Below are 26,312 nucleotides of genomic sequence, written 5' to 3' on the forward strand. Positions count from 1 at the left end.
ACTTTTTTTAATATTATATATACATTGTCTTTTTCTTAAAATGACAATACAATTGATTCCTACAACATGAGGGATATAATTTCCTTAAATAAAAGAGATAATTTTTTTACTCCAGTTTCAGCTGTTGATTTTTGTTTATATAATTATTGTAATTTATTTAAAATTAATAATTAATCAATAGGAAATTTTATACTTACTATTATTTTATACTTAATTAATAAATATATAACTCAATAAATTATAACTATTATATGAACAGAAATCAATGGTTGAGATAGAGAGTAAGACTTCTTAATCTTACACTAAAATTAAAAGATCTTGCCTCAATATATAATATATTAATTCACAATAAATGATAACCGTTTATTGGCGGAAATCAACAGTGTTAAGATATGGTTGTAAGAGGTTGTTAAAAAAAAAGGTTTGTAAGTATAACCTTCTTCATATTTATTTAAAAGTATTTTTTTTTTTTGGAAATATTTCAATCGGTTCATTGCTGCGCAACTAATCTGATTCGGAACGAGTCCAGGATTAAGGCTTTAAACCCCTCCCAAAGGTGGTACTGGGGAGATTCGAACACATGCTCTCACCCCCACCTGCTTAGCTCTCATGCACCAACTGAGCTACCACCATTTGGTAAAAAAAAGGTAGAATTTAATTAATAAGAAAGAGATACACACAACATTCCATTCCTTCTTATCATTGTTAAAATGTTAGAAAAATTTCATTTTCACCCACTGTAATTTTATGATTTATCGGTTGACCCTGTGGTTATAAACTTTGTCATTTAGTCTCGTTGTGCTTAAATAATTTATTATTTAACCCCCTATGATTTCAATTTTTCACTTATACTCATTGTGATTATAAAATATATCACTTATACGTCTCTCTTGTGGTCTTATAAATATAAAAGTATTTTTTATGTACTACATTTAAATGTAAAATAACTTTTTACTTTTAAAAAAAGTCCTTCTTAAATAAATAAGACGAAAAAATTCCTTTTCTTTAAAAGTTTATCTAAACAGGTTATGTAAAGAACCTTGGGATACATCACTCCAAAAGCTAGCTCAAAGGGTGAGAGTGTCCAAGGTCTTATAAAATCCACATTAGTTGCACATGCAACCAATGTGTGACTATATATCTCAACACGCCCCCTTACACGAGAGCCCATTGGGCTTGAAGAGTGGACAATGCAACAGGCCCAGCCTACCTGTGCTAAGAAACGCCATAAGAGAAAGTGGGGGGCGGCGAGACTCTGATACCATGTAAAGAACCTTGGGATACACCACCCCAAAAGCTAGCTCAAAGGGTGGGAGTGTCCAAGGCCTTATAAAGGCCACATCAATTGCCCACACACGCCCCCTCACGCAAGAGCCCTTTGGGCTAGAAGCGTGAAATTGCACATGCCCAATTTTTGGTTTATCTTTTTGTGTTTTTTATTTTAATTCCACTTTAAAGTGGAGGACAGTGAGGCTCTGATACCATGTAAAGAACCTTGGGATACATCACCTCAAAAGCTAGCTCAAAGGGTGGGAGTGCTTAAGGTCTTATAAACTCCACATTAGTTGCACATACAACTAATGTGGGACTATATATCTCAAGAGATTAAGGTGTGCAAATACCATAAAATTATCAAAGCATATATATAATTAACTAAAACTAAGTTTTTATTAAACTCAAATTCAAGTACATGAATCAAGCAGCATTGACTGCAATTTTCATCCCACCCTCGCAATGACCAGGAAAATTACATATGAAGTAATTCATTCCCTTAACAAGCTGGATTTGATCATTTCCCGAATGATACACATTTCCTCCTTTTGGGGTACTGCATGCATTGTAACCAGCCTCGTCCACTACCACCACGTTGTGAAGAGCAGAATTATACTGGAATACTGCACGTATAAAACAATAATAAAATAAAAATGAGACATATGCGTGAGAAAATTAAATAATTAAATTTTATTTGAAATATGTTCTCTTGTATAAAAAAATTAAAGAGAACTCTTTTATATATGTAGAAATTAAATTGATTTATTTGAAACATAATAAAAAGATTCAAACTCTGGAGTAATAGACCGTATATATATAGGTAGTAATTAAGGAATGAATTATAACTTCTTATGTTTAAAATTTTAAGTGGATATATATCATAGATGATATTTAATTATGTCTAATATATATTACAAGCAAAAATCTTCATCACAAAATTATATGATAATACTAACCGAGGATATCACCGGCTCTAAAACTCTTTCCTTTAGGCCAGTAAAAAGCGTCTAAGGACCAACCACCTGTATCTCCAACCTTATAGGTGTTTGCATGAGCCATCTTAGAATGAAGCATCAGCATACAAAATAGTAGCATTAGAGTGATCATTGCACTAGTGCCTCTTCCCTGAGCCATTTCTTTTTTTCTTTTGTTTTGCTCCAACACAGATTTAGAATGGTTGAAAGCGAGAGCTGGAGAAGAATTTATAACGGAGAAAAATTTGCTGGTCTCAATGGTTGTTTGAATACTTGAGAATTGCTTGTCATTATTCATTCAATTAAAATATTTATAAAATAATAATATATCTACGTATGCAATTGAAATATTTATTGATTCTTAATGTGAATAAAACAATTTTGCTTATTAAGTTCCACCGCTCAAAGCCTCAAAGTCAAAAAGCAGTTTCTATTCATTCAATTGAATTATTAAATGACTCTTAAATACTTGAGAATAAAATAATCTATACTCATTAAATTTGCATTCTTTGAGAAGGCTCCAAACTTAAATCGAAAGCAAAAAAGATAAAACTAAGGTGCGTTTGGTACGAAGATTTTAATACAATCTTTGGAAAAATGGGTAGAGAAAAAATGTTTACAATATTTAGTATGAGATAAGTTAAAAAATACTGGTATAAAATATTTTCCAAGAATTATTTTTTCAACTGGACATTGGCAAAAAAAAATACCATTCAAACTATGGTATTTTTTTTATCCTATGATCCTATCAACCGAGAATCTTGTTTTTAAAATTTGTGGCAGAAATATCCTGAATAGATGTGTTATCTTGTTTAATAAAAATTCTTATTTAATAAAACAGAGACACCCTATTATAAAAAGAATGTTTAAAACAAATTTTCAAACACGGTGGGTAATTTTGTAATTTCATTCTACATTCCCACATATATTTCACTACCAACCAAACATAGCATTATAAAAAGAGTGAGGATATTCTAACTACCAAAATCTCTCACTACTAACTTACTACTAGGGGTGAAAATGGGCTGGGCTGGGCCAAGCTTTGCCCCGAAAAGCCTAAGCTTACGCCAAAAAATTTCAACTTGACCTGGCTCAAGCCTATTATGAGTCTAACTGTTAGCCTGACTTGGCCCGTTTATAAAAAAACAAATGGTCTGGCTTGGCCCGTTAGCCTGTTAATTTTTAACTTCCAAGCATAACCATGAATCAACTTTACGAAGTACTCAAATTCTGTTGCTACACCAAAAGTCATAATTTCAACGTCCAAACAGAATCATGAATCATAACAAAACTTATACAATATGCATTTAAATCATTTTCAAAAGCAAAATGCTCAAACTAAATAACATATATTTTATTAGATCCAACAAACAAATTCATACTATGTAAATTAAAATAACTACATGAATCCAACAAACACATCATGATGCTTGTAGTAAGTATAACCTTTCCAAAAAATCTTTTAATATATTCATATACACAATCTAACATGTTGAGATGTTGGTTCCTCCTATATAAGAAATAAAGTAAGATTTCTATTAAAATATAATCAAAAATAATTAAGTTATAAATAATTGTAATTGATTAAATTTATATCTTTTGTTTTTCATTCAAGGCATACTTACTCTATTTTATTTTATTTAAAATAAATAGTATAATATAGGTCGGCCTGTAGGCTTATAGGCCCGGCCTTTTGAAAGTGGGCTCACGACCTTTTTATTAAACAGACTTTTTTAAGGCCCATTCCCGACCTATTATACAAAATATACTAGGTCAGGTCTGGCCTGATGTAGGTCGAGCCATAGGCCTCTGTAGGCCGGCCCGGCCCAGTTTCACCACATCACCATTGGATCAAAGAGAGAGAATGGTAAAAAGTTTTTGAAGAGAGAGAAAATATTAATCTAATGATGATTAGATAGGTAGTAAGTTGGTAGTAGAAAATTTTAATAGTTAGAATATTCCTCCTCTTATAAAAATAACTCAACATTCCTGACAAAAAATTTGGCCTACCAAACATTTTTTTATAACTTACCCGAGATAAAAAAGATCTTGCCATATTCTCTGAAACTTTTTTTCTAGTAAAAAAAAATATCTCTCGTACCAAACTCGTCTAAAAGCAAATAGAAAAAGAAGACAATTACCTACGTAATGAAGGACGTGGCTGAAGGAAAAAGAATGAATCTAATGATTTTATATTATCTTTTTTTCATTCTATTTTGTAATTAATTAACATGTACTCCTTACATAGGTTGAATATCTTTTATAACTATTCAATATTCACTACACCCAAGCTTGAAGAAATTAAGAAGATAAGACTGCACAGTACGATCATGTGTCATAAGAAAATAATTTTAAAGGAGTTGAGATGGAAGCTAATTTATTACAATTCAATAAGCATATTAATAGTTTTTTGTTTTTATTTACACTATTAAGGCATATCAGTTTGAGTATAAAGAATTCGGACTAATTATGTGGAAAATGGCAAGTGCAATCTCATCTCAATAATTTGGAAACTGAATCTTTTTTTTTTTTTTAACTTCTGGTTTTTTATTTTTGTTACGTTGTTTTGAATTTGAATACACCTTCTCCCTCCACATGGTGATCAATTCATGATTGAATGCATCTTCCCCTTCTAATCCTCATGTATAGTGTGACCTATATATAATAACCAAATTAGCAACCTTCAAGGCTGCTTCCCTCCCCCATTTTTGTTTGCTGGAGTAAATGAGATTCTACCATCACTCTTTTTTTGTGAAGGAAGAAATAGATTAATAAGTGAATTTCAAGTATATATTGAATAGTCATGTCTTTATTAAGATTTACAGAGAAAAAATAAATAAGGTTAAAATTTTAAATATGAATTGTGACGTGCATAAATAAATTTGAAAATGAATAAATAAAATGATGATCTTGTGAAGTAAAATAAAATAAAAATCATAAACCTAACGCTTTAAAACTTAAGATTTTTTTTTTTTTTTTTTGAAGATAAAAACTTAGTTAATCGTAATCATTTTTTTATTCATTACATTTTATGGCCTAGCTAGGACAATGTTTTAAAGGTAAACTATACTTAGTTCAATGAGTTATAAATCAAGCTACATAAATTAATAATTGATAAATGATAAGTATTTCTTATTAATTTAAAATATTTTCACATTAAAGCCCACATTTCTTAATACTTTTTATTATTTACATTTTATGGCCTAGGAAAATATTTTAAAACCTAAATCAATTATAATTATCTCGATGAGTTATGGTATTAATGAGCCGATATTAAGAGTCAAACTACGTACATAAATAAATGATAAATAAATATTATAATATTTTTTCTTATTAGTTTAAAACATTTCCATTGAGTAATTTATATTCAATGTTAATATAATACATTAATTATGAGAATGACAAACGTATAACTTAGTCAAACTCATTTAGTAAATGATCAATCAATCACAAGAGTTAGCATATACATATACCATTTCTCTTGTTCTATTACTTATCCAAAAGTCGTTTTCAGTCCTCACTAATTCAACGGTAGTGAGATGAACCCACTTGGGAGACAAAACTATTATAGCACCCTTTTTTTTTTTTTAATTCACTAGAACCGAATCTAAGACCTTAATAAAAATCTAACTCCTTATCATTTAAAATAAAATTTACGAAAAGTTTTTATAATAAAAAAAATGGGAAAGGAAGAAATAGGTGATGAGAATAAAATTTGACCTTAATTTTGATTTAGCTGCCTTTCATACATATATGTCCATTCTCCCTTAATTTGTCCTTAATGATATCTTGGCACACTCTTTTTTGGCACCCATTTCTCTTTGCATCCAAAATGGATGATATCTTTTACATACCATGAAAAAAGGTGTGCAAATACATTAAAATTAACAAAGTACATAGATAATTAACTAAGCTTTTATTAAACCCAAAATCAATTGCGAAAGTCATGCAGCATTGATTGCAAATTTCATCCCACGCAGGCAATGACCAGGAAAACCGCAGATGAAGTAGTTCATTCCCCGGGCAAGCTGTATTTGATCATTTCCTGAAAAAAACAATCTTTCTCCAAAAAAAGGATCGCATGTATTGTAACCAGCCTCGTTCACTACCAGCACGTCGTGAGCAAAAGGATTATATTTGAAAACTGCACATATAAAACAAGAATAAATAAAAATAGGGTAAAGTGTGTGTCATTTTAAAGGATGTAAAGTTGTGTCATTTTAAGAGAGAGAAAGTGATAGATAAAGGAGGAAAGAGAGTTGATAAAAAAATAAAGGTGTGGGCCCCACTTCTTTGTGAGAGTGAAAAGATATAAGTTATGTCATTTAAAAAGATAAACATTTTTCCCATAAAAATAAGGCATTTCAATTTAACAAAAGAATCAAACTGTAGACTAATAGATGGTATAGAGGTAGTAATCAATTATAATTTTTTTTAGAGAATAATATAAACCATTAAAAATGTCATTACTCAACGCCTTGAGGTTTTAGACTTGATTATGGTGTTTCAAGCCCACTTAATATCGTTGTTCAATGATAACCTTTTTAATGGGAGAGACTGCCAATCATAGGCCAAGTAGCAACGATATTAAGTGAATTTAGAACATGACAACTAAACCCAAAATCTTAAGACGTTGGATAATGACTTTTTTAATAGTTTGTATTATTTTCTAACGCACCCTCTCTCACGCAAGAGCTCTTTGGGCTTAAAGTGTGGATATTACATAGGCCAATTTTTTTTTTACTTTATGCATATTTAATTCCACAAGGGGGAGGCTGTAAGGATCGAACACGTGACCTTGTGGTCACTGAAGCTCTGATATCCTGTAAAGAACCAATTCAAAGCGCATCAAAGCTTCGGTGTCCCGAGTTCACTCATCGTCGCCTCCATTTTCTTTGTGGAATTTATTAATATAAGTAGACTAAACCTGATGCATCATCCACTTTTCAAACCCAACGAACTCTCTTGTCATGGGACGTGTTAAAAATATATAAAATCATTAATGTAACCTCATCCAATAACTTAATTTGGATTGAATCGATTCTTTATATATATATATATATATATATATATATATATATATGAGGTAGGATCCTTTGACATCGGTGTCAAATTTGAAATTTGACACCTCATCTAAGAGTCATTAGATCAAGAAAAATCAACGGTGTCACATGCTTACAAATCAGAGTCATTGATCTTTTTTGATCTAATGGCTCTCAGATGAGGTGTCAAAGGATCATGTCTATATATATATATATATATATATATATATATATATATATACGGGGCAGGATATTCTTACACCGGTGTAAGAATTAGAAGTCTTACACTCAATCTTGACCATTGATCCACTTGTATCCTATGGCTCACATTATTAAAAAATTTGAGCCCTTAGATATAAGTAGTATTAACGGACAAGATTAAGAGTGTAACTTACACTGGTGTAAAATGATCCTAACCTTATACATATATAGGGATAGGTTATATTTACAAACTTTTTTGTTTATAAATTCTTACAAACTACACTAAGTACGACTGGTCATACTTTAATCATGCAGTGTACGACCGGTTGTACTTAGTGTAATTTGCAAAAAAAAGTTTGTAAACGGATCATATCCCATATATATATATATATATATATATATATATATATATATATATATATATATATATATATATATATTTGTTAGAAATATAAGTGGTCATCTGAAACGGTGTCTAATCAAAGTAAAATCATTTATCACAAAATATGATAACACTAACCAAGGATATCACCAGCCTTGAAACTCTTTCCTTTAGGCCAGATACCAACATTAAAGGACCAACCACCTCCATCTCCAACTATATGGGTGTCTGCATGAACCATCTCAGAGTGAAGCACCAACACGCAGAATATTAATACTAGAGCAAACATTGCACCGTCTCTTTCCTGAGCCATATCCTTTATTTGCTCTAACACAGATTCAGAATGATTGAAAGAGAGAGTTGGCGAAGGGTTTTATAACCGAGGAAGCTGTCACTTTTAATGGATGTTTGAATCCTTGTTGGGTCCACCTATCTTTTTATTTTAAACGACTCTTCTCCATATCTTATTTTTATTTGGTAAAATAATGTTGTTCTTTTTTATTTTTTATTACCAGTTACATTTATAAATTAAAGTTTCTAAAAATTTGTACTGCTTATTATATTTACAAATTTTTTATTTATAAATTTTTACAAACTATATTATATATTAAAAATAGTACATACTATAAAAAAAATTGTCAATATATATATATTTTTTTTTTTGGTACTGATTCTTCGTATGAGAACAAAGTTCTGAGAAAGTATATTAAAAAAAAAAAAGTTCTGAGAATGTAACGAACCAATTGACAAAAGTAAGTAACTCCTTATGTGGACCTAGAATTTGACAAAAGTACGTTTACTTGTACTGATTCTGATCAGAATTTGACTTTTTGTTACAGTTTGTGAAAATATCGAGAAAGTCTCAAAGAGATAATTAAATTTGGCCGACCAAACTCTCTGTCTATCAAAATATCCCAACGTCTCCAATGCTGTCAGCTCCTGAGCTGAGTTGGCAACATAACACCATGAATTTTAATTAATGGCGAAGAAAAGCACGAGAGAATTCTTGGAACATTTAAATTGTCCCCAATATCTCAATTTAAACCCAGCTCTTCCTTGAGGTACTTAATTGCCTCAGATACACCGTCCTGGAAGTTGAAGAACCAAGTATGAATGACAAAATTTAACTATAGCTATAGCACCTTTAGGCATAAATTTTTCAGATCAAATATGAGGCAAACTATATAAAACGTTTTAAATAGTAAATTATACACTGTACATTATTAAATTAATAACTCTATTGCTCAAAAAAGAAAAAGTCACAGCACAGCAGCAATAAAAATAAACATTTCATTATTCATATAGCAATTTAGCTCTTAATAGTGATCAAGACAATTAAAATAAAAGCATAAATAAAATCACCTACTTTAAGAATAGTTATTACCTCAAGTAATATTCTTTCAGCAATTTCTGCAGCATGTGCTTTGACTCTTGATGATAATGCATCATGTATTGCCGGTGATAGTACACGTGCAGCTTCCTGGACACTACCGTCATCATTTTTATCAGGAAGCAAATGGTTTCTACTGAGCGGTTCAGGCGAAACACCAAGCCAATACATTCTCTCAGCCCAATAAAACTGATCTAGTATAAAAGGGCACACTACCTGCAAGTTGGTTCAACTAAGTCAAGTATATCTGGCAATAAATGATAGAAGGCTTCAAAGACAATTTTGTTGAGTTGGAAAACTTAGTTTAATCTAACAATCTTATGCTGGCAACACCTGAGATACACTCAGAAGACATGTACCATTAAGCCCCAACCAATTGTTTTACCCATACACGATATAAGAGTAATTTTGTGTAATAGGAATCATGGCGATGAAGAATCAATCTTCAACTCTTTAACCTTTCACTAAAAATACATTACAATCATAAGTCAATAGACACCAATCAAGAATGCTGCAAATTTCATATCACCCTCCTAAATAATTGATCAGTTACTAGATATCCAAGTGTACATAAATTGATCAATTACTGACAGTGGCGGAGCCACGTATAGTCTGGGTGTGGCCTCGGCTCGAGTTAAATTTTAACAAATTGTATTTATTATATATAATTATATAATTAATTATAATTTGGCCCGGATTAAAATTGTAATTTGGCCCGGGCTATAATTTAGCCCTATGTAAAACTTAAAATATTTTTGGTGAAAGATTTGGATAAGTTGTATTAGGTTACGTGTCTAATTTTTATTTGTATAAAAATAAATAAATTATTTTTAGTAAAATTATTACTTTTCTTAATGATGCTTGCTCAGGTGTTCTATATTTAATATAATTTAAATGTATTATGATATGAACTAAATAAAATTAAGAAAAATAAATACACATATAATTTTTTGACCCAGGCTCAAATTTGAGCCTCGCTCCGCCACTGATTACTGGGTGTCTAAGTGTACAACTCCACTACCATTCATGAAGGAGTATATTACCGTAAAAATGCCAAATCCACAACCTTAGAGAATATTCATGCAGCTAATTCAACACGATGCCATCCTTCACTATAAAATATTCAAGTATAAGACAAATTTTAGTACAAAGCACGTCTTCTGCTCTGTCTAGTTCATTGTCCCAAGGATGTTAAAAATCATGCAACTGAGAATCCTGTATCTAATAATGCATGTATAGTTGTAGCATGGATTTGATTCACTACTAACCTGTGGTGTGCCTGCCTGTAATGCAGCAGCAGTAGTTCCACTAATTACAGATAGACATTCCATGCAAAAATATCCATTAGTAAGCATCCCTCTTGAAAGCTTCAATTCAATGATAATATCAAAAAACAGCCAGGGGATCAGAATACAAATTCTCCTACCTGCCTCCATGGTGAATCACAGCAGCACATTTTGGGAAAAGCCAACCATACGGTATGGAACTATTCACATTGCATAAAAACATGTTATTCTTTAAGATTAAAAGAAATGGGTGGTTAATTAGCATTTTCTTTCGTTTCATAGAATTTCAGAAAAGAATGTTGACTTTTCTTCTATATAAGAGGAGATAAGATCATAAGAAACCATAACTTCAACCGTAAGTAACACTAAACTATATCAGAAATTCAAATTTAATTGAAACTCAAATTATTTAAACCCTAAAAGCTGGGTTTTGTGGAAATCCCAGTTATTCTATTAAAAGGAACGCCCTTTCCAGCCTAGCTTTAAGTTTGTTGTAGTAAAGTAGCTAAAGAAAACTCACCCAGAAAAGCACAAGAGTCGCCCATTGAATAGCGGAACACAATCTTCGCCCCAATTTTTCCAGTCAAATGATGCTTCTTCAGCAGCAATCATACGAACCACTGATTCTAAAGGTTCATATCCAGATGTAAAGAGAATAAATCTGTAATTTGTGGTGTTCAGGACAGTCTGAAGAACACAAATAAATGCATGAGGGTCTTTTAAAAAACCCATGCTGCAAGAGAAAAATAAGGTAAGAAAATATATATATATATAACTACGAGTCTTCAATGACGAAATCAACAACTATACTGTGTTACAAGGTTGAAGACAAAATTGAAGAAAGTTATACCTTCCAATAGAACTCAACCCAATAAAAATTGGTGTAGTCTTTATAAAGTTTTGCAACTCTAAATGACTGGGACATAACTCATCATTAGCATATTGATGTTCTGATAAATTATATACTGAAATTTCTCTGCATTTCTTACATGTAAACTGCCATTCAGTAGGGAGGAACCAAAAACCACAGACCCGCACTTTTGATGGCCAATATGCTGTCAATGCACTAAAATTAATCAGGTGATGAAACTGAAAATCTAAAAACAAGTGTACCAGAGGAATCATGCACCAAGAAATCAAATTTTACTAAAAACATGGCAACATAACATCTATGTCATCATTCCCGATAGGGAAACAGACTTTGGTACATCCCCACTAATCATGAATTTGAAAATTTTCTCAATTATAAAATTGAAAGCAATGGAAATTTAACATGACTAATTAATCACAATACTTTTCCTATCAAAAAGACAGGTCACAGAATTTGATTTCGAAGAAATTTCTGCTTAATATTTTACCAAATGAATGCTTGGTTAGAACATAAATTGACAGTATATTGTTTATTTAGACACAGTACATGTCTTGATTCTTGACACATCCCTCATTTTCATCAATTTGACACCAATCTAGCAAACCCAAAGAGATACCAGATACAAAGATTACAGAAAGCCATTGCTCAGTGTGGAACAAATTTGGTGCCAAGAGACACTTGAATGGGATAACATACATAATTTGAGAAGCATTTAATTGGAGCACTACTCTTCCCTCTCTTAGCATGTTACAGCGGCAATCATATGACACTCAAATTCATGGTTTGATATCAGGACAGTTTCTCCAATGGAGAAATAAAAGAAAAGGGCATAGATGAAACAAAAGAGATTAAGACAACGCAAGTAATTCCGACCCCAAACAGGCAACATCGTGGAGATAGATATTTATGGCACGAGGTGAAAGAAAAGTTTTTATCAAAGATAAAAAACATACCAGGCCATTCAACAACTTCTTTACTAAAACCATACCTGTTCAACAATGCACATAATCAGTGATAAAAATCAGAAATAATATTGCATAATTGAAAAGATTATGTAAATTTATCTATCACGCAAATGTTGGAATCAAAAGGTTCTATCATCAAGTTGTATCAAAAGGAAAGAATTCTTTATCAGGAACTTTAATGTGTATGATATTAACAGAAAAATTGTTCAGTAGCAATTTTGTTGGCTTTACACAAATTTTACAAGTCACATACAACAAGAAACACAAGTTTTTATTTTTAAATAAACAAATAAAGCCTTGGAGCCTCAGTAACTTGTAGGCCTTAAAATACATCATTTCGAAATTCCACACAACTTGAATCTAGCTTAGCAAATAAAAGACATGGAATATTTAAGTAACAAGGCCACAAAAATATTAATATGAAGCTGATCTGGTAAGTAATGTAAGAGATCTTCATTGAAACTAATTTCATTGAAAACAACTTTTGCATTCAGAATTCACTACTTACATCACAAGAGGAGATTGTGGCCTATCATGCCAAGTAGGAATGCCTGTTACTGGATCCTAAAATCACAAAAAAAAAGTGCCTCTGTGAGTTTAAAAGAATGAAGGTGCCCTATACTTCTGTGCGAGGGTATATATGTCTACAGCAACCTAACTCAGGTAGCACAGACTTATAGCCATATAAATTAGTTTTATTAAATGCAGTGACAAGTATAGGAAACATTAACAGTAAATGGACATGGACTCAGATGCAAGTCATCATTTCTCCATGATCCCCATTTTTCTGTGAAAAGAGGCCACATCCAATGAATCACATCCTTCCAGCAGACCTACAGGGAATCAAGATGAGAAAATGAAAATTTATATACAAGCTCTAGTTCCTGTTAGAAGATAGTACTAGTGCTTGAGCTTGTACAATAGTACTAGAAGATATTAGGGTTGTTAATAGTGAGCTTGAGCTTGTACGATAGTAATAGTGCTTGACCTAAAAAGTAGTATAAATAGGTCCATTATGTAGTTGAATTTATGTTTAGCATCTTATTATCAATCTCATAATACTCTAAACCCTAAAGTTTCAACAGTTCCCACCTTACTTTGACAGAAGCAGGTGAGAATAGAACTTTTTTATTTTTATTTTACACCATCACCATGGTTCCTCTTTTATAAAGGAAAATAAAAAATGTTAAGTAAGAAAAGATACAGAACCACATGAAGCAGCATCTTTCCAAACTGAAAACATTAGAATATAAAAAATGAAGAAATACCTTACCAGAAGGAGCTTCAATGAGGTATTTATACAAAAGAGGAAGTTCTCTTTGGAATTGGCTTTCAAATGTTGCAGGTGCGCTACACAGTAAATCAATGATCAAAATATGTTCAGAACGTAGCTTTGACAGCTGTAGTCATCAACTGGATTTTACATTTTACATTGAAATATCTTGAGAGAATCATTTTTTTATGGAAAACATGCTTTATTTTAGAGGCGAAAAATGGAAGACATAAAAAGCAGCTCATATGCCAGCCAAATGCAAGCAACTTACATACCGGCAAGTGCTTTTCTCTTGAACATGTGGATTCAGTTGTCTTTACCGACAAATTAGAATTGTATATTTTGTGCTTACGCAAGCACTCTAGCTAAAAGTTCACAAGTGAAACTAATAAATTATTCAAGATAACTTTCCCAACTGACAGCTATTGGGTACATTTTCTAATTTTCAAAATTTACATGTTCCATTATCAAGGAAAACTCAACTATATGAGTTTTAGGAGATTTTCATGAAAATTGATGCTCTTGTAAGAGTGTAATTGCCCACTACAAAAATAAGCATAGCTGTATCCAAATTCCAGAATGTTTGATAATACACGTGGATGAACTTAAGTACCTGTATGGAACAACATAAGGTGCAGCTACAATGCAACGGACACAAAAACTTTCTGCAAGGCTCCATCCTTCCTGAACCATCATGAAAAGCTCCTCAGTTGCCAGATCAATGAACCACTTGGAGGAATTTGGGATTGTTTATGTATGTACAGAAGCAAGTGGAACGCGTATATGCATAGTAGTTCAGAAATTTCATAAGTTCACAAGACTACTCAACTTTAAGTTATTTCTTGGAAATATATTACATTAGTGTTCTATCGGAACGTCTACTGCAAACTCTGCCACATCATATTTGCTTTCAGAAGACTGATGATTCTACTTTCTATTCGAGTGGTTTTAGGTGTGTCATTGTCTCCTTGAACACATACAAAGTTTTATACAAATTATTCTGCAATTCCCCATGCAGTGATTTTAAAATTTTAATAAATCAATTGCCTTTAACAATTCTTAGCTTGAATCAAACTACTATCCCCTAGTCATGTCAGAAACTTGTCAAAAAAGTTCATCTCGAATACCAAAGCAAAAAAATTTATCAAAATAAGATCACTGTCCAAGCTTGGGCCATCTCCAAATATCCTTTCAATTAAAGAATAGCATTCTCGTCTATGATATCTGGCAATTTTCCTTTTCTGCATTAAAAAGGATGACTCTGCTTTCCCTGATAAAATAGAAGATCGATCAGAACTATAGTTTCTCCCCTTATAATAGCACTCCGCATTTTATAAGTAGAACCAAGTAGATATTTTAAACCTTCAATATCATTATTCTGATCAGCAGAAAGAACTGGGGGTGATGAAATTGGGCAATACTCAACATGTTTTTCAGCCAAGTGAGGACTTAAGCTCTGCAAGGAAGTATTAACAAGAAATTTAAACAAAACAAAGTAGAAACATTGAATTTTAAAATGATTGTATACCAATATAAAGTCATTTCTTTGTGTCACTTGAAATCTTATGTATAACTTTTGGCAGAACAGTTAAGCAAACCATCATGTCTTCCAAGTAAAAGGAGAATGATGATAGGTGAATAAGTTCTCACAACCACAAGAATTCATTACTCTTTTCAAGTATTGTGACAAACGAAGCTCGATATAACACTAAAGGCGATGAAGGGTATCTATAGTGACAAAAAACTAATATGATGCTCTTATTGACTTGATGTAAATGTTTCTAATGCAAACCTCGTGTGCGGAATGAGTCATTAGAATCACATCGTATTGTTTCTGGTCAAAAGCAAAAGCTGCAGCAATGGCCTGCAATCAACAATAATGCAAACCAAACTAAACTACAAAATAAGGGCATTCAGCATTCTCATACCACATTAATTGTATATACAAGCTGTTAACATGATTGTTTATGTACTCGTGAATTTCATAAACAAATATATCGAGGAATACTAGTCCAAAAATTTACCAGATATCAAAAAGTGCATACATTTAATATATATAATTAGTTAAAAAAAAAAGTTTAGTTAAAATTAAGCAGTACAAAATTTTACTACTTTTGATTGCTTATAACGTAACAGAAGCCACTTTGGTAAACAACCCATGTCAAATTTTGACTTGGTGAGGAGATAGTTGAACAAAAGGCCTTAAATTTTTGCTCTTGATAATTCCCAAGAAATCACAAAACAGCAAGCAGTGAGTTTATTTATTTTATTCCCTTTTTGGCAACCAAAAACACAGAGAGAAGTAACGAAGAATAAGAAGAAGAAGAAGAAGCACTGACAGCAAGAGGGTAGACATCGCCTTTAGTGCCGAAGGCCATGAACACTGCTTTCGGTTTCCTTCTCTCCATTTTCCTCTCTATGTTGCAGCATTATTGAATTTTTCAATTTTTTATTTGATAATAAATAGCTTCTCTATTTTTTACGGGATAAATAACTTCTTATTATAAAGGGAAAACCTCATTTGTGATTTATCATTTGAGCACACGTGATTTTAAACTTATTAATTAGACTCATTATGTTAAGATATTTTGTCATTCAACTTTCTATGGTTTCAAATTTTCGCTTAGATCCGTTACAAAAAATTTTACTTAAATACCTTGTGGTTTAAAAAATAAATATTTAAAATAAATTTTCTCTCTTTTTTATTTTATATCCTTATGTAATGAATGCATTTATGGTTTAAAAAATATTTCATGTTATTTATTCTGAAATTAGTTTATAAATTATCTTAATTTTTTAAAATATATTTGAAATTAAAAAATATTATTTAAGACAAATTAAATATGTATTATCAAAATAAGATATTTACTTTCTTTAGATAATTTTATAGCGATGTCGGATAAAAAATAGATAAAATAAAATAATATTTGATTTGAATTTATTTTTTTGATAAAAATAAGTGATTTTTTTAAATAAAAAAAACTATTTTTTAAACCCTAAATACATTAGGTGAGTATATAAAATAAAATAAAAAAAGAGAATATTTATTTTAAATTTTATTTTTAAATTTTTTATTTTCGTAACCACAAGAAATTTAAGTGAAAATCTTTCTAACCACAAAGTATCTAAGTGAAAATTTGAAACCATGAGAGATTAAATGATAAATTTTTTAAGCATAATGAGTCTAAGTAATAAGTTTAAAACCACAAGAGGTCAAATGATAAATCACAAAATCACAATGGAAGAAAATGAAATTTTCCCTATTATAAAATAAGATAGGATATTGTTATTATCAATAATGTTATTAAAGTTATATTGATTATGTTGATCTAACGATTTTGATTTAACTTTTTTAAAAAAAAATTCTTTTTATATTTAATCTAAAATGGATAATCTTAATTATACAAAGATAAAATAAATATAATCGTTAGATCAAAATAATCGATTTAATGATAAAATAAACTGAGTGACATTGATAATGAAATTAATTGATATAACAATATCCTACATCTTATAAAATATGATTTATAATAAGTTTTACAAAACATTACTCTTGTTCAACCAAAAAATAAATATACAATAAAAATCAGAAGGATTGAGGCCTCAAAAATGAATTATCTCAGATCATCTGCCTGCGATGAATGGCGAATAGGGATGAGGAAAAAATTATTAGACTAAAAGGTTACCAAAGAATAAGATTTGATTTGTTTTTAATATTATTATATTAAATGACACATTAGCGGAATGTGGTTTAAGTATCACAATAAATTCAAATACATTATTAATTATAAATAATTTTGATAACTTTATTTATTTATATTTGAGATAAGATCTTTTGATATTGATATTAAATTAAAAAAATTGACACTAAATTTTAATCGTTAATTTATGTGAATCTAATAATTATAATCTATTGATCATACTTATTAACTAATTCTTAATTCTTAATAAATTATAATTGTTAAATTGACAAAAATAAATAGTTAAGGTTTGATGTTAAATTTTTTAATTTTATAGATTTAATATTTTGGGAAATGTACAGAAAAGTTTAATTAGTATCCGTAATACATCAATCAGAGCCCAAGAGAGAAAAGAGGCGCATGGCATGAGCATTAAGCATTCCTTTCTTTTTTTTCTTAAAAAGAAAAAATAATAATTTTTTGCTATTGCTGGCCTTCCAATAATATTATTTTTTTAATTTAAAACAAATGCGGTTTTTTATTTTTCCTTCAAAGGAATGGAAAGGTCGGTTTATTCATTCCTACACAATCCTTGTTAGTATTGGGCTTTGGTTTTTCAAAAAAAAAACAATATAAAGATCAGAGACAAATATTAATAATCGAAAATCATGAAGAATATATTGAGGATTACATATTTTAAAGATCATAAATGACAAATATTAAATATAATCTACCATTTTTTCTGTCTACTTTTGTCTGTAAAATTATTTGTATCTCATGTGTAATGTGTATCAATTGATTTAATTGATATAAAAGAGGCTTTATAGTAATTGACGTTTCGCATTAATGGTAATTGACGTTTTGACGTTTTGCATTATGGTAACGTTTTGCATTAATGGTAATTGACGGTTTGACGTTTCGCATTAATGAAAAGTTATAGGGAGTTATTTGAAACTCTGAAACTGGTGACATGGTTCAGTTATATAAAGAGAAAAATGGTGAGTCTCTGATAACGCTAATCTCTCAGAATTCTCTCCTTCATAGTCTGCCCATAAAAGTTGTATCAGATCCCTGTCATAGACGATGCAAGGAAAGCAGAGGGTACTTAAAGACCATTAGATTAGAATCTTAATTAATATTTATCTTTCTCTTCTCCTCTGTAGATTCTGATATAACGATATTAGAAAATAGTAGGCAAAATAGACAAAAAAAATAGTACGTAGAATAACATATCCCATAATTTAATTCTAATATAAATTTTAAAAGTTATAAAACAGAAAATAAATTGATTTAGAAATTCTTTAATATTTTAGTTGAGTAGAATACAAAAAGCCAAATAGAAATCCTTCATTAGCTTTTAGATTTTCAATTGCACCACCTTACTAATCTTAGTGCATTGACAGTATATTGGAAATTAAGAAAGCAAGGGTTTGGATTTCAAAAAAAAAAAAAAAAAAAAAGCAAGGGTTTGTGGTTTCGGTTCCTCCATTTACTGTTGTAACGAATACAGGAAATTTCAATATTATAACTCATCAGGATATCAACATGCTAAAAATGACTTGCGTTCCAATTTTTATTGGGTTGAGCTCCGTTGAAAACCTTTGAATTTTTAAAAGACACTTACTCTAATTTATTTGCAAGTATACGATCAATTAAAATGAGAGCAAAAAAGTACTATCAACAGTAAAATGAGACCAAAACTTCAAAATCAGGAAGAATTTGGCAGGATGAAGAACATGTACTCTCACTTTTCCACTTATCAGGCATGTTTTCCCTTGTTAATATGACATAGTCACCATTCATTTCATACAGCTTTGTTCTTAAGATTGGCTGAAGTGTACTTATCCATGAGCTGCATCAGTTCATTTTCTAACTCCTTCTCAAGTTCAACCTGCTCCTTCCACAGCTTCTTCTTCAGATCCAACTTTTTCTCTCCATAAACTTTCATGATACCATATCTTTCTTCATCGAATTGCATCATGTCCTCATCTCGGGACCTTACGAAGATAAATAAAAGAAATATTTGAGAATGCCGAAAGCCATGAGAATGATAATATGAAACAAATTCTGAGACATGCTTAAAATAATGCAAAGTAAGGGAAATATTAATTACCTATGCTTGTCTTCCTCTTCCTCGGAAGAATCTCCACAAAAGTGTTTCAACTTTTCTTTCTCTGCCTGCTGCAATTTCTCAAACTCATCTTCCTTAGCATCTATAGCTTGTTGAATGTTTTGGATCTGTTCCTGGACAAATTTCTCTAGTGCATTCATCTAGAAAACAAGATATATAAATGATCAGTCAGTCGTACAAGGATTTTATGCATCGTGATTTAGAAAGCTATCACCAGAATCAAGAAAGACAACTGAACTGAGTTGCAAATTGATACAATCAACCAATATCAAACAGAAGATAACTCAAGAACTGGAATTAACTATTGTACTTATCATACTTCTCATAAAGACAGCCACTATTTACAAGCATAAATGATTGCCCTTGAAAAAGAAAGCATGCTCACCAATTTTATACGTAAGGTGTCCGCTAAGACTTCGGATTTGATTTGTTCCTTAGCTATTTTGTTCTTAAGATACTCAATCTGTTTACTGTCATTATTGATGACCTTTATCATGCTCTCAACCGTCTCTTGATATGATCTCATTTCAAACTTCAAAAAGTTCGACTTTCCTAAATTACAGAAGTATCAGCAACATCCATACAAAATATTAAGTAAAATTATAAGGAGAATAACAATTGCAAAAAATAAAATAAAATAACACAGTACCCTCTCTTTTAGGAATAAATTTTTTGTATTCATGTAGTGCATACTACCCTACTAAAATGTTAAAAAACTGAACTTATAACATTAAAAATAAACAAGTGTGTAAAGTAAATACACGTAGATAAATCATATTTTTTTAAATTTTAGTTGTTGCAGCATTGAGTACTCAATGGTGCTAAATTTATCCCTATGTTAGAAAGAGGAGAAAGAAAAGTACGCCATCTTAGAATCATTAGACTACCCAGCTAGAAAAGAAATTTAGAATTGTCATCTTAGTTAATCATGAATTATTTCAATCCACAATCTTTCCACAAAAGATGAACTGGTGGACATAGAATATAGAAAGAGGCTAAGTGAGAAAAAAAAAAAAACCTCCGGAGTGCCTGTTGAAATTATCCAAATCTTCTCTAGAAGCCAAGCAGCCATATAGTTTGCGGTTCACTCCTGGTACAAATGGATGCCGACAACGATTCCAAGCACGATTCCAAGCCTCCCTACCTCTTCCCTGCTCTTCAAATTGCTCGTGGAGCCGCTTGGATTCTAAATAACCTGCTGTGGATGCCTCGAAAATCAAAACGCTCATCCCACGGTGCCCTTGAGGACCATATGAGTGTCGAGCCTTCAACGCAGCATAATCACTGAAGCAATCAAGGAGCTCTTGATTGCCCATTCCATTCCACTACAATTCAATTCAGTGACGTGAAACTACATAAGAATATAGAATAAAAGAAGATAACAAAATACTTAAAACAACTCTTCCACGACATATAAAAATTGGAAAAATAACTAAATAAATAAAACTCAGCAAGTAGCTGCAGATGCGATTTTATAAACAAATAGACTAAGACTATATATTTATATTTCTCCAAATTAAGAAACAAAGATAATATTCTTGTACCTTATTGCTTTCATCCTGCTCATATCTTGTATTCATGATGACAACCATTGGGGGCCAAACTATTTCATGATCCTTGACTTTCTTATCAAGACCTTCCCATTTACCATAGACTTCAGCATCCATTGTCAATGGAGCTCTTCTCCTGAAACATTCTTCCCCCAAAGTCTCAGCAAACAGTCGATGCAGCCTTACCCTCCTTGCTTTTATTGTCTTGGAATGATTCAAAAGTGGCTGCAACCCTTGGTACCAATCAATAGCACCAGGACCCCCTTGGCATGCTGGGCAATGCCACTGCCTCTCTTGTGAATTGATCTCCTCAATGGTCAGTTTATTTAAATTATCAAAGAATTGGTTAAACCACTTGCTCTTCTTGCACCCTTCATGGCTTTGCTCTCCAGTATCTGAGTCAGTGTCATCTAATGAAAAATCATCTTCACTATCAAACACAATATTAGATTCGCTGTCTCCAATTTCATCACCATTGCTTTCACAATGAGGCTCTGGGTTTCTTTCATCCTTGCATTGGTCATTTTTGCAGTTCTCTGAAGAAGTTATATCAACTTTAACATCATTGTTTTCACAATGGGGTTCTGGGATTCTTTCATCCTTGCATTGACCATTTTTGTAATCATTGGATGAAGTTATATGAACTCCAACAGAAGAATGTATTCCTTGCTCTTGTGGAGGCAACTTGCTATCATTCAAAATTCCTTTTCCACTACGGCTAGCCAGAGTCGGAGTTTCATTCAGAATTTCATTACCACTTCTAGCCAGAGTAGGCAACTTGCTGTCAGTTGGAATTCCATTACCACTGCAAGCCAAAGTCTTTTGAGAATTGACTTTGTCTAGTGTGTTGTTGCTTTTACCCACTCTATGCCATTTTGACAGCTTATTTGGATGTCTCCAGGCATTTGAACTAGAATTTTGGCCACCAGATAGTTCAGAATTCTGTTGGGTGTTGGCTACATTCCAATTCCAGTTCAAATGATTGAACTTAGGACCAGAGGGTTTACACACACTTCTCAACTCTGGAAAAGGATTGGTACTCTCATCCGACATGATTTAATTTTCAACACCTAAGCAATGTTCAGAAAAATTACTTCCAACAAAAGATGGTGATGGTAAAAACTGATTTGTAGCAATGAAAAAGATTGTTGGCTGCCTTATTCTAAATCAAGTTAATTCTGAAATTCATTAGTTCCATTGCAACCAGTAACACAGATATTAACTCTTGAAGTATAAATTGAAATAAAAATTGAAAACAGTAATAGGAAACAGTATAAAAATTCTATATTCATATAATTCATAAATAGAAAGGAAAAACATCATATCAATTCAGTGATAAAATAAAAACCTTTGAAGCAACTCAGATGGGGTGAAATCAGATGGCGCAACCAAGGAATTGATTTGCCTGAAAGAACCCAAATGAGAAACAGAGTCATTTATTTGTATAAATATCTATACTATAACCACACTATAATAGAGAACAAGACAATTGCATTTGAAGAGTTTTGCTTGTAATTGAAACGCAAAAAGACTTAAAAATCTACGTGTAATTTAAACGAGAAAGAGTTGAAAAAAGACATGCAATGCAGTAGGAGCACTTGATGCCCTGTTCCACAAGGGAACTGGAATTTTTCTTGAAAAGTTTGAGGAAGAAGACAATGAGAATAACAAAAATACTCAATCCTTTTTATAGTGAATAGAAAATTGTGTTAACATAAGGAAACAAATCATTAATAAAAAAAATAGAGAAATTAAAATTTAAAAATATCATTAGATGGTTTGTTTCATTAGATATCCCATTTAAGTACATTTAGGATTCCAGTTTTTTAAAATTTGAAATTATAATCGTATCATTATCTATATAATTTGTTATTTTATTTTCCGTTTCTGTCGCCTACAGCAGACTCGAAACACAGGCCATGAGCAGCTACAGTGGTTGATCATAATGGGCCCCACGAGATAAGGTCCACAACAAATACTTTAAATTCATTTTAATTTTTCTTTTTTCTTTCCAAGAAATCAAGATGAATATCCGAGTAAACTGATGAAATTTTAAATAGAAAAAAAAAATGATGATCTGATTTATTATTATTTGTGTATAATTTACTAAACTTATTCATCCTGTTTCAGGTTGAGCGTCTGGTGTGGTGATGCAGCTTATTTCAGATATGATTATCAAAACATGTATTTAGAAACATCAATATATTTTTTACGGAGATAATTTATTTGAATAAAACTAAACTATTTTATTATTTTTAAACCTATTGTGATGAATTATTTAAATATTAATTTCAAATAAAAATGTGAACTAAACCGAAATGTGGCATACTGTTAGACATTCATCTTATAATTATCTTGGTTTGGATTCATTTTCTGTACCAAAAGAATGTACTTGGATTTTTTTTTAGGGCTTTGATTATGAGAATTATTTTTTTATGTTGTAACTCAACTAGTAATGGGTTATATACTTATTAAAAAAATTATAAATAAATCGAAGGGTCACGACCTGAGAAAATATATTTCATGTTACATAAGAAGTGTTTTTTCCTTCTTTATAATGTTTCTTTTTTATGATGATGACCATGGACCTAGATTTTTATAATGGCATATCTTTGTCATAAATGTGAAATTAAATTTGTGATTTGAATTTCAAATTTTGGTTTATACATTATTCTCCATAATTAAAAAATTATTTTGGGAAGTTGAATTTGTAATTTAAAATTTGGTGTGTAGATGATTAGGAGTTATTCATCATAATTAAAAGTTATTATGAAAATAATTAAGTTCTTTTACACGGTTGTAATTACAAATTCAATTTTATATTTATGATAAAGATATGCCATCCAATACCTAAATATGTCATTTAATATGCAACCTGGTAAGACAGTGCAAAATGTAAAATCAAATTTGAAATTTGAAATATTAATTTTGGTTTATACATTATTCTCCACAGTTAAAAATTATTTTAGGAAGTTGAATTTGTAATTTAAAAATTAAAATTTGGTGTGTACATAATTAGAAGTTATTCATCATAGTTAAATGGTATTATGAAAATAATTAAATTCCTTTAGACGGTTGTAATTAATTACAAATTCAATTTTAATTTATAAGAAATATAATGAAATTCAATACTTAAATATGTCATTGATATGCCACTTGGCAGTGCAAAATGCTGCGAAGCCATGTTGATTAGTGTTTTTTATATTGTAAGAAATAATTTTATTTTTTATATATATAAAATAAGCGAGATTTATATAAAAAAAAGTAAAAAAGATAATAATAAATACAATATACTTTTATATATGTATAAAAAATAAAATTTTACAGGCTTGCATCAGTTATCGGGGCACTTGTTCTCTCTTTTTCTTCTGACTGTCAGAAGCTCGTACACGTGGAATGTATCATAGAAACTTTGTTAGCATTCTTCTCTAAGAAAGAGTCTAGAAAATGTGTTATTTAATGACATTTAAAAGGATTTTTGACCATAATAATAACAATAATAGTAATAATTAAAAAAAAAGTTCGTTTTTTTTTACAATTATCTGCAGGAAGTCCAATACGATGTCGTTTTAGGACGGATATCATGGTGTTTTTGTAATTTTAATTTATTTCAAGGTTATTATAGTTTTTATAATTATAATTTTTTAATATTTCAATATCAAAACGACGTCATTTTGAGAGTAAATACAGATAATTTATCTGCAGAAATATTTTTTGTTAAAAAAATTAAGAGGGATGATTTTATTTTTTTGGAATATTAGAGGAATGGAATTATTTATCCATTTATTAAAGTGTACCACATTATGGCTTAATATAATCGGATTATCATATGCATGTTAGTTAAAATTTCAATTTAAATCTATAATTTTATGATTTTATGATTTTTTTTAATCAAAATAATTTCATCAAAATTCAAAACGTTTTTACGTTTCTACGATTTTTTATGATTTATTTTATGTTAAAATTTTATATTTTATGATTTTTTATCCTCCTTTCGATTTTAGGTAAAATCTCGATTTTTTTTATTTTTTATTTTTGGTAATCTAATCTCGATTTTAATTACTATGATCACATGACTCAATTACTATGATCACATGACTCACTCAATCATGTTAGACCTTGCGTGATCACCATGTAGTGCCATATAGTAGTAATACTTTAGCTGTCCTGTTCGAATTTCACTCCCTCTCTCCTTTAGATCACTTTGATCAACATGATAGAGTAGGAATGAATAAGAGATAAAACCGGATTAGAGTAGAAAAAAATATGAACATGATAAGCTTATATCATATTTTGTGTTTGATTTACAGTAAATATGACAATATTATCATATTTGGTATTTAAGTCGTATCACATGGTGTTGATATATGATATAAATAAACAAAAATGTCATTTTAAACATAATTTCATATAATTTTTAAAATTTATTTTTTAAACTTTTTTTAATTATATACACATTAGTTCTTATTTTAAAATATTAAAAAAAAAAAATTGGATGTCATAATTTAAAATAAAACATATTACAGCATATAAATAACTTCCAAACTTTTTCAAAATAAATTAATTATATCCTCACCAAATAAATTTTTAAAAATTAAGTTTTAAATTAATTGTTAATATTGATGGTTAGTGGTGGCGGTTGGTACGGTAGGTGACAAGTAGGGGTGACAGTTAAATGATGGTGGTTGTGGTTGTAGGGCTCGATGGTGATGGCACCGGTAAAAGGCCGGTGACAACTATGGTAGCTGACTGATGGTGACAACAATGATGATTAATGGTGGCGATGATGGTTAATTGTGGCAATGATGATTGGTGTCTGATGGTTGAGGGTGGCTATGGCTAGTTGTAGTGGCCAATGGCAATGGCAGCAATGGTGATGGTTGGTGCGGTGGTGACACGTGAAGGTGACTAGTGGCGACAACGTTGGCGATAATAAGTGGTAATTGTATTGGTGACCGATAGAGGTATTTAATAATTAGCATAATAAATGATAATTAGTATTTAATTAGCATAATAAGATGATAATTACTATTTTTATTAACATTGAATTTATTTATTTAAATAATAACACCATAAATAATTTTTGTTTATCTCACATTTGGAATCCTATAAATTTAAAAGTATCATATTTAATAATAATAATAATAATAATAATAATAATTTAATTTTTTTCTATTGTCCAAAAAATTAAAATATTTGATAAAACAATACAATTGAATGAATTTTTTTCTCTTTGAATATATTGAAAATAAAGCATAGAAAGATATATTGATTAACAGAAAAAAAAAATCAGAA

The 26,312-nt window shown here is 30.5% G+C and overlaps 4 protein-coding genes across 5 annotated transcripts; all 4 read right to left on the bottom strand.

Moving 5' to 3' along the window:
• Window positions 1-1,695: 1,695 nt before the first annotated feature.
• On the bottom strand, window positions 1,696-2,406 carry LOC133284236 (basic blue protein-like). The gene is made up of 2 exons (XM_061481233.1): window positions 2,229-2,406; window positions 1,696-1,895 (listed from the first exon to the last, which is right to left on the bottom strand). The coding sequence occupies exons 1-2, from the start codon at window positions 2,404-2,406 to the stop codon at window positions 1,696-1,698; spliced, it is 378 nt and encodes a 125-aa protein (XP_061337217.1).
• A 3,784-nt stretch (window positions 2,407-6,190) lies between these two features.
• LOC133284190 (basic blue protein-like) lies at window positions 6,191-8,184 on the bottom strand. Its single transcript, XM_061481180.1, has 2 exons — window positions 8,010-8,184; window positions 6,191-6,390 (listed from the first exon to the last, which is right to left on the bottom strand). The coding sequence occupies exons 1-2, from the start codon at window positions 8,182-8,184 to the stop codon at window positions 6,191-6,193; spliced, it is 375 nt and encodes a 124-aa protein (XP_061337164.1).
• Window positions 8,185-8,571: 387 nt separating this feature from the next.
• LOC133284216 (sterol 3-beta-glucosyltransferase UGT80B1) lies at window positions 8,572-16,063 on the bottom strand. Of its 2 annotated transcripts, XM_061481212.1 has the most exons (15): window positions 15,996-16,063; window positions 15,449-15,520; window positions 15,019-15,112; window positions 14,784-14,926; window positions 14,270-14,340; window positions 13,652-13,733; window positions 13,115-13,216; window positions 12,892-12,947; window positions 12,372-12,406; window positions 11,398-11,602; window positions 11,068-11,280; window positions 10,688-10,747; window positions 10,530-10,569; window positions 9,256-9,477; window positions 8,572-8,959 (listed from the first exon to the last, which is right to left on the bottom strand). In XM_061481212.1, exons 1-15 carry the CDS (start codon window positions 16,032-16,034, stop codon window positions 8,906-8,908), a joined length of 1,488 nt encoding a protein of 495 aa, XP_061337196.1. In that variant the 5' UTR covers window positions 16,035-16,063; the 3' UTR covers window positions 8,572-8,905. The 2 variants fall into 2 exon arrangements, with proteins under 2 accessions (XP_061337196.1, XP_061337197.1); XM_061481213.1 differs by lacking the exons at window positions 14,784-14,926; window positions 15,019-15,112.
• Window positions 16,064-19,140: 3,077 nt separating this feature from the next.
• Window positions 19,141-22,070, bottom strand: LOC133284191 (protein SUPPRESSOR OF GENE SILENCING 3-like). The gene is made up of 5 exons (XM_061481181.1): window positions 21,012-22,070; window positions 20,486-20,792; window positions 19,853-20,019; window positions 19,450-19,607; window positions 19,141-19,333 (listed from the first exon to the last, which is right to left on the bottom strand). Exons 1-5 carry the CDS (start codon window positions 22,068-22,070, stop codon window positions 19,141-19,143), a joined length of 1,884 nt encoding a protein of 627 aa, XP_061337165.1.
• Between the last annotated feature and the right edge of the window lie 4,242 nt (window positions 22,071-26,312).

This window comes from Gastrolobium bilobum, unplaced genomic scaffold (assembly GCF_033153095.1).
Source record: "Gastrolobium bilobum isolate Gb01-03AN ecotype WA unplaced genomic scaffold, APGP_CSIRO_Gbil_v1 utg19911, whole genome shotgun sequence".
In the NCBI taxonomy this organism is placed as follows: Eukaryota; Viridiplantae; Streptophyta; class Magnoliopsida; order Fabales; family Fabaceae; genus Gastrolobium; species Gastrolobium bilobum.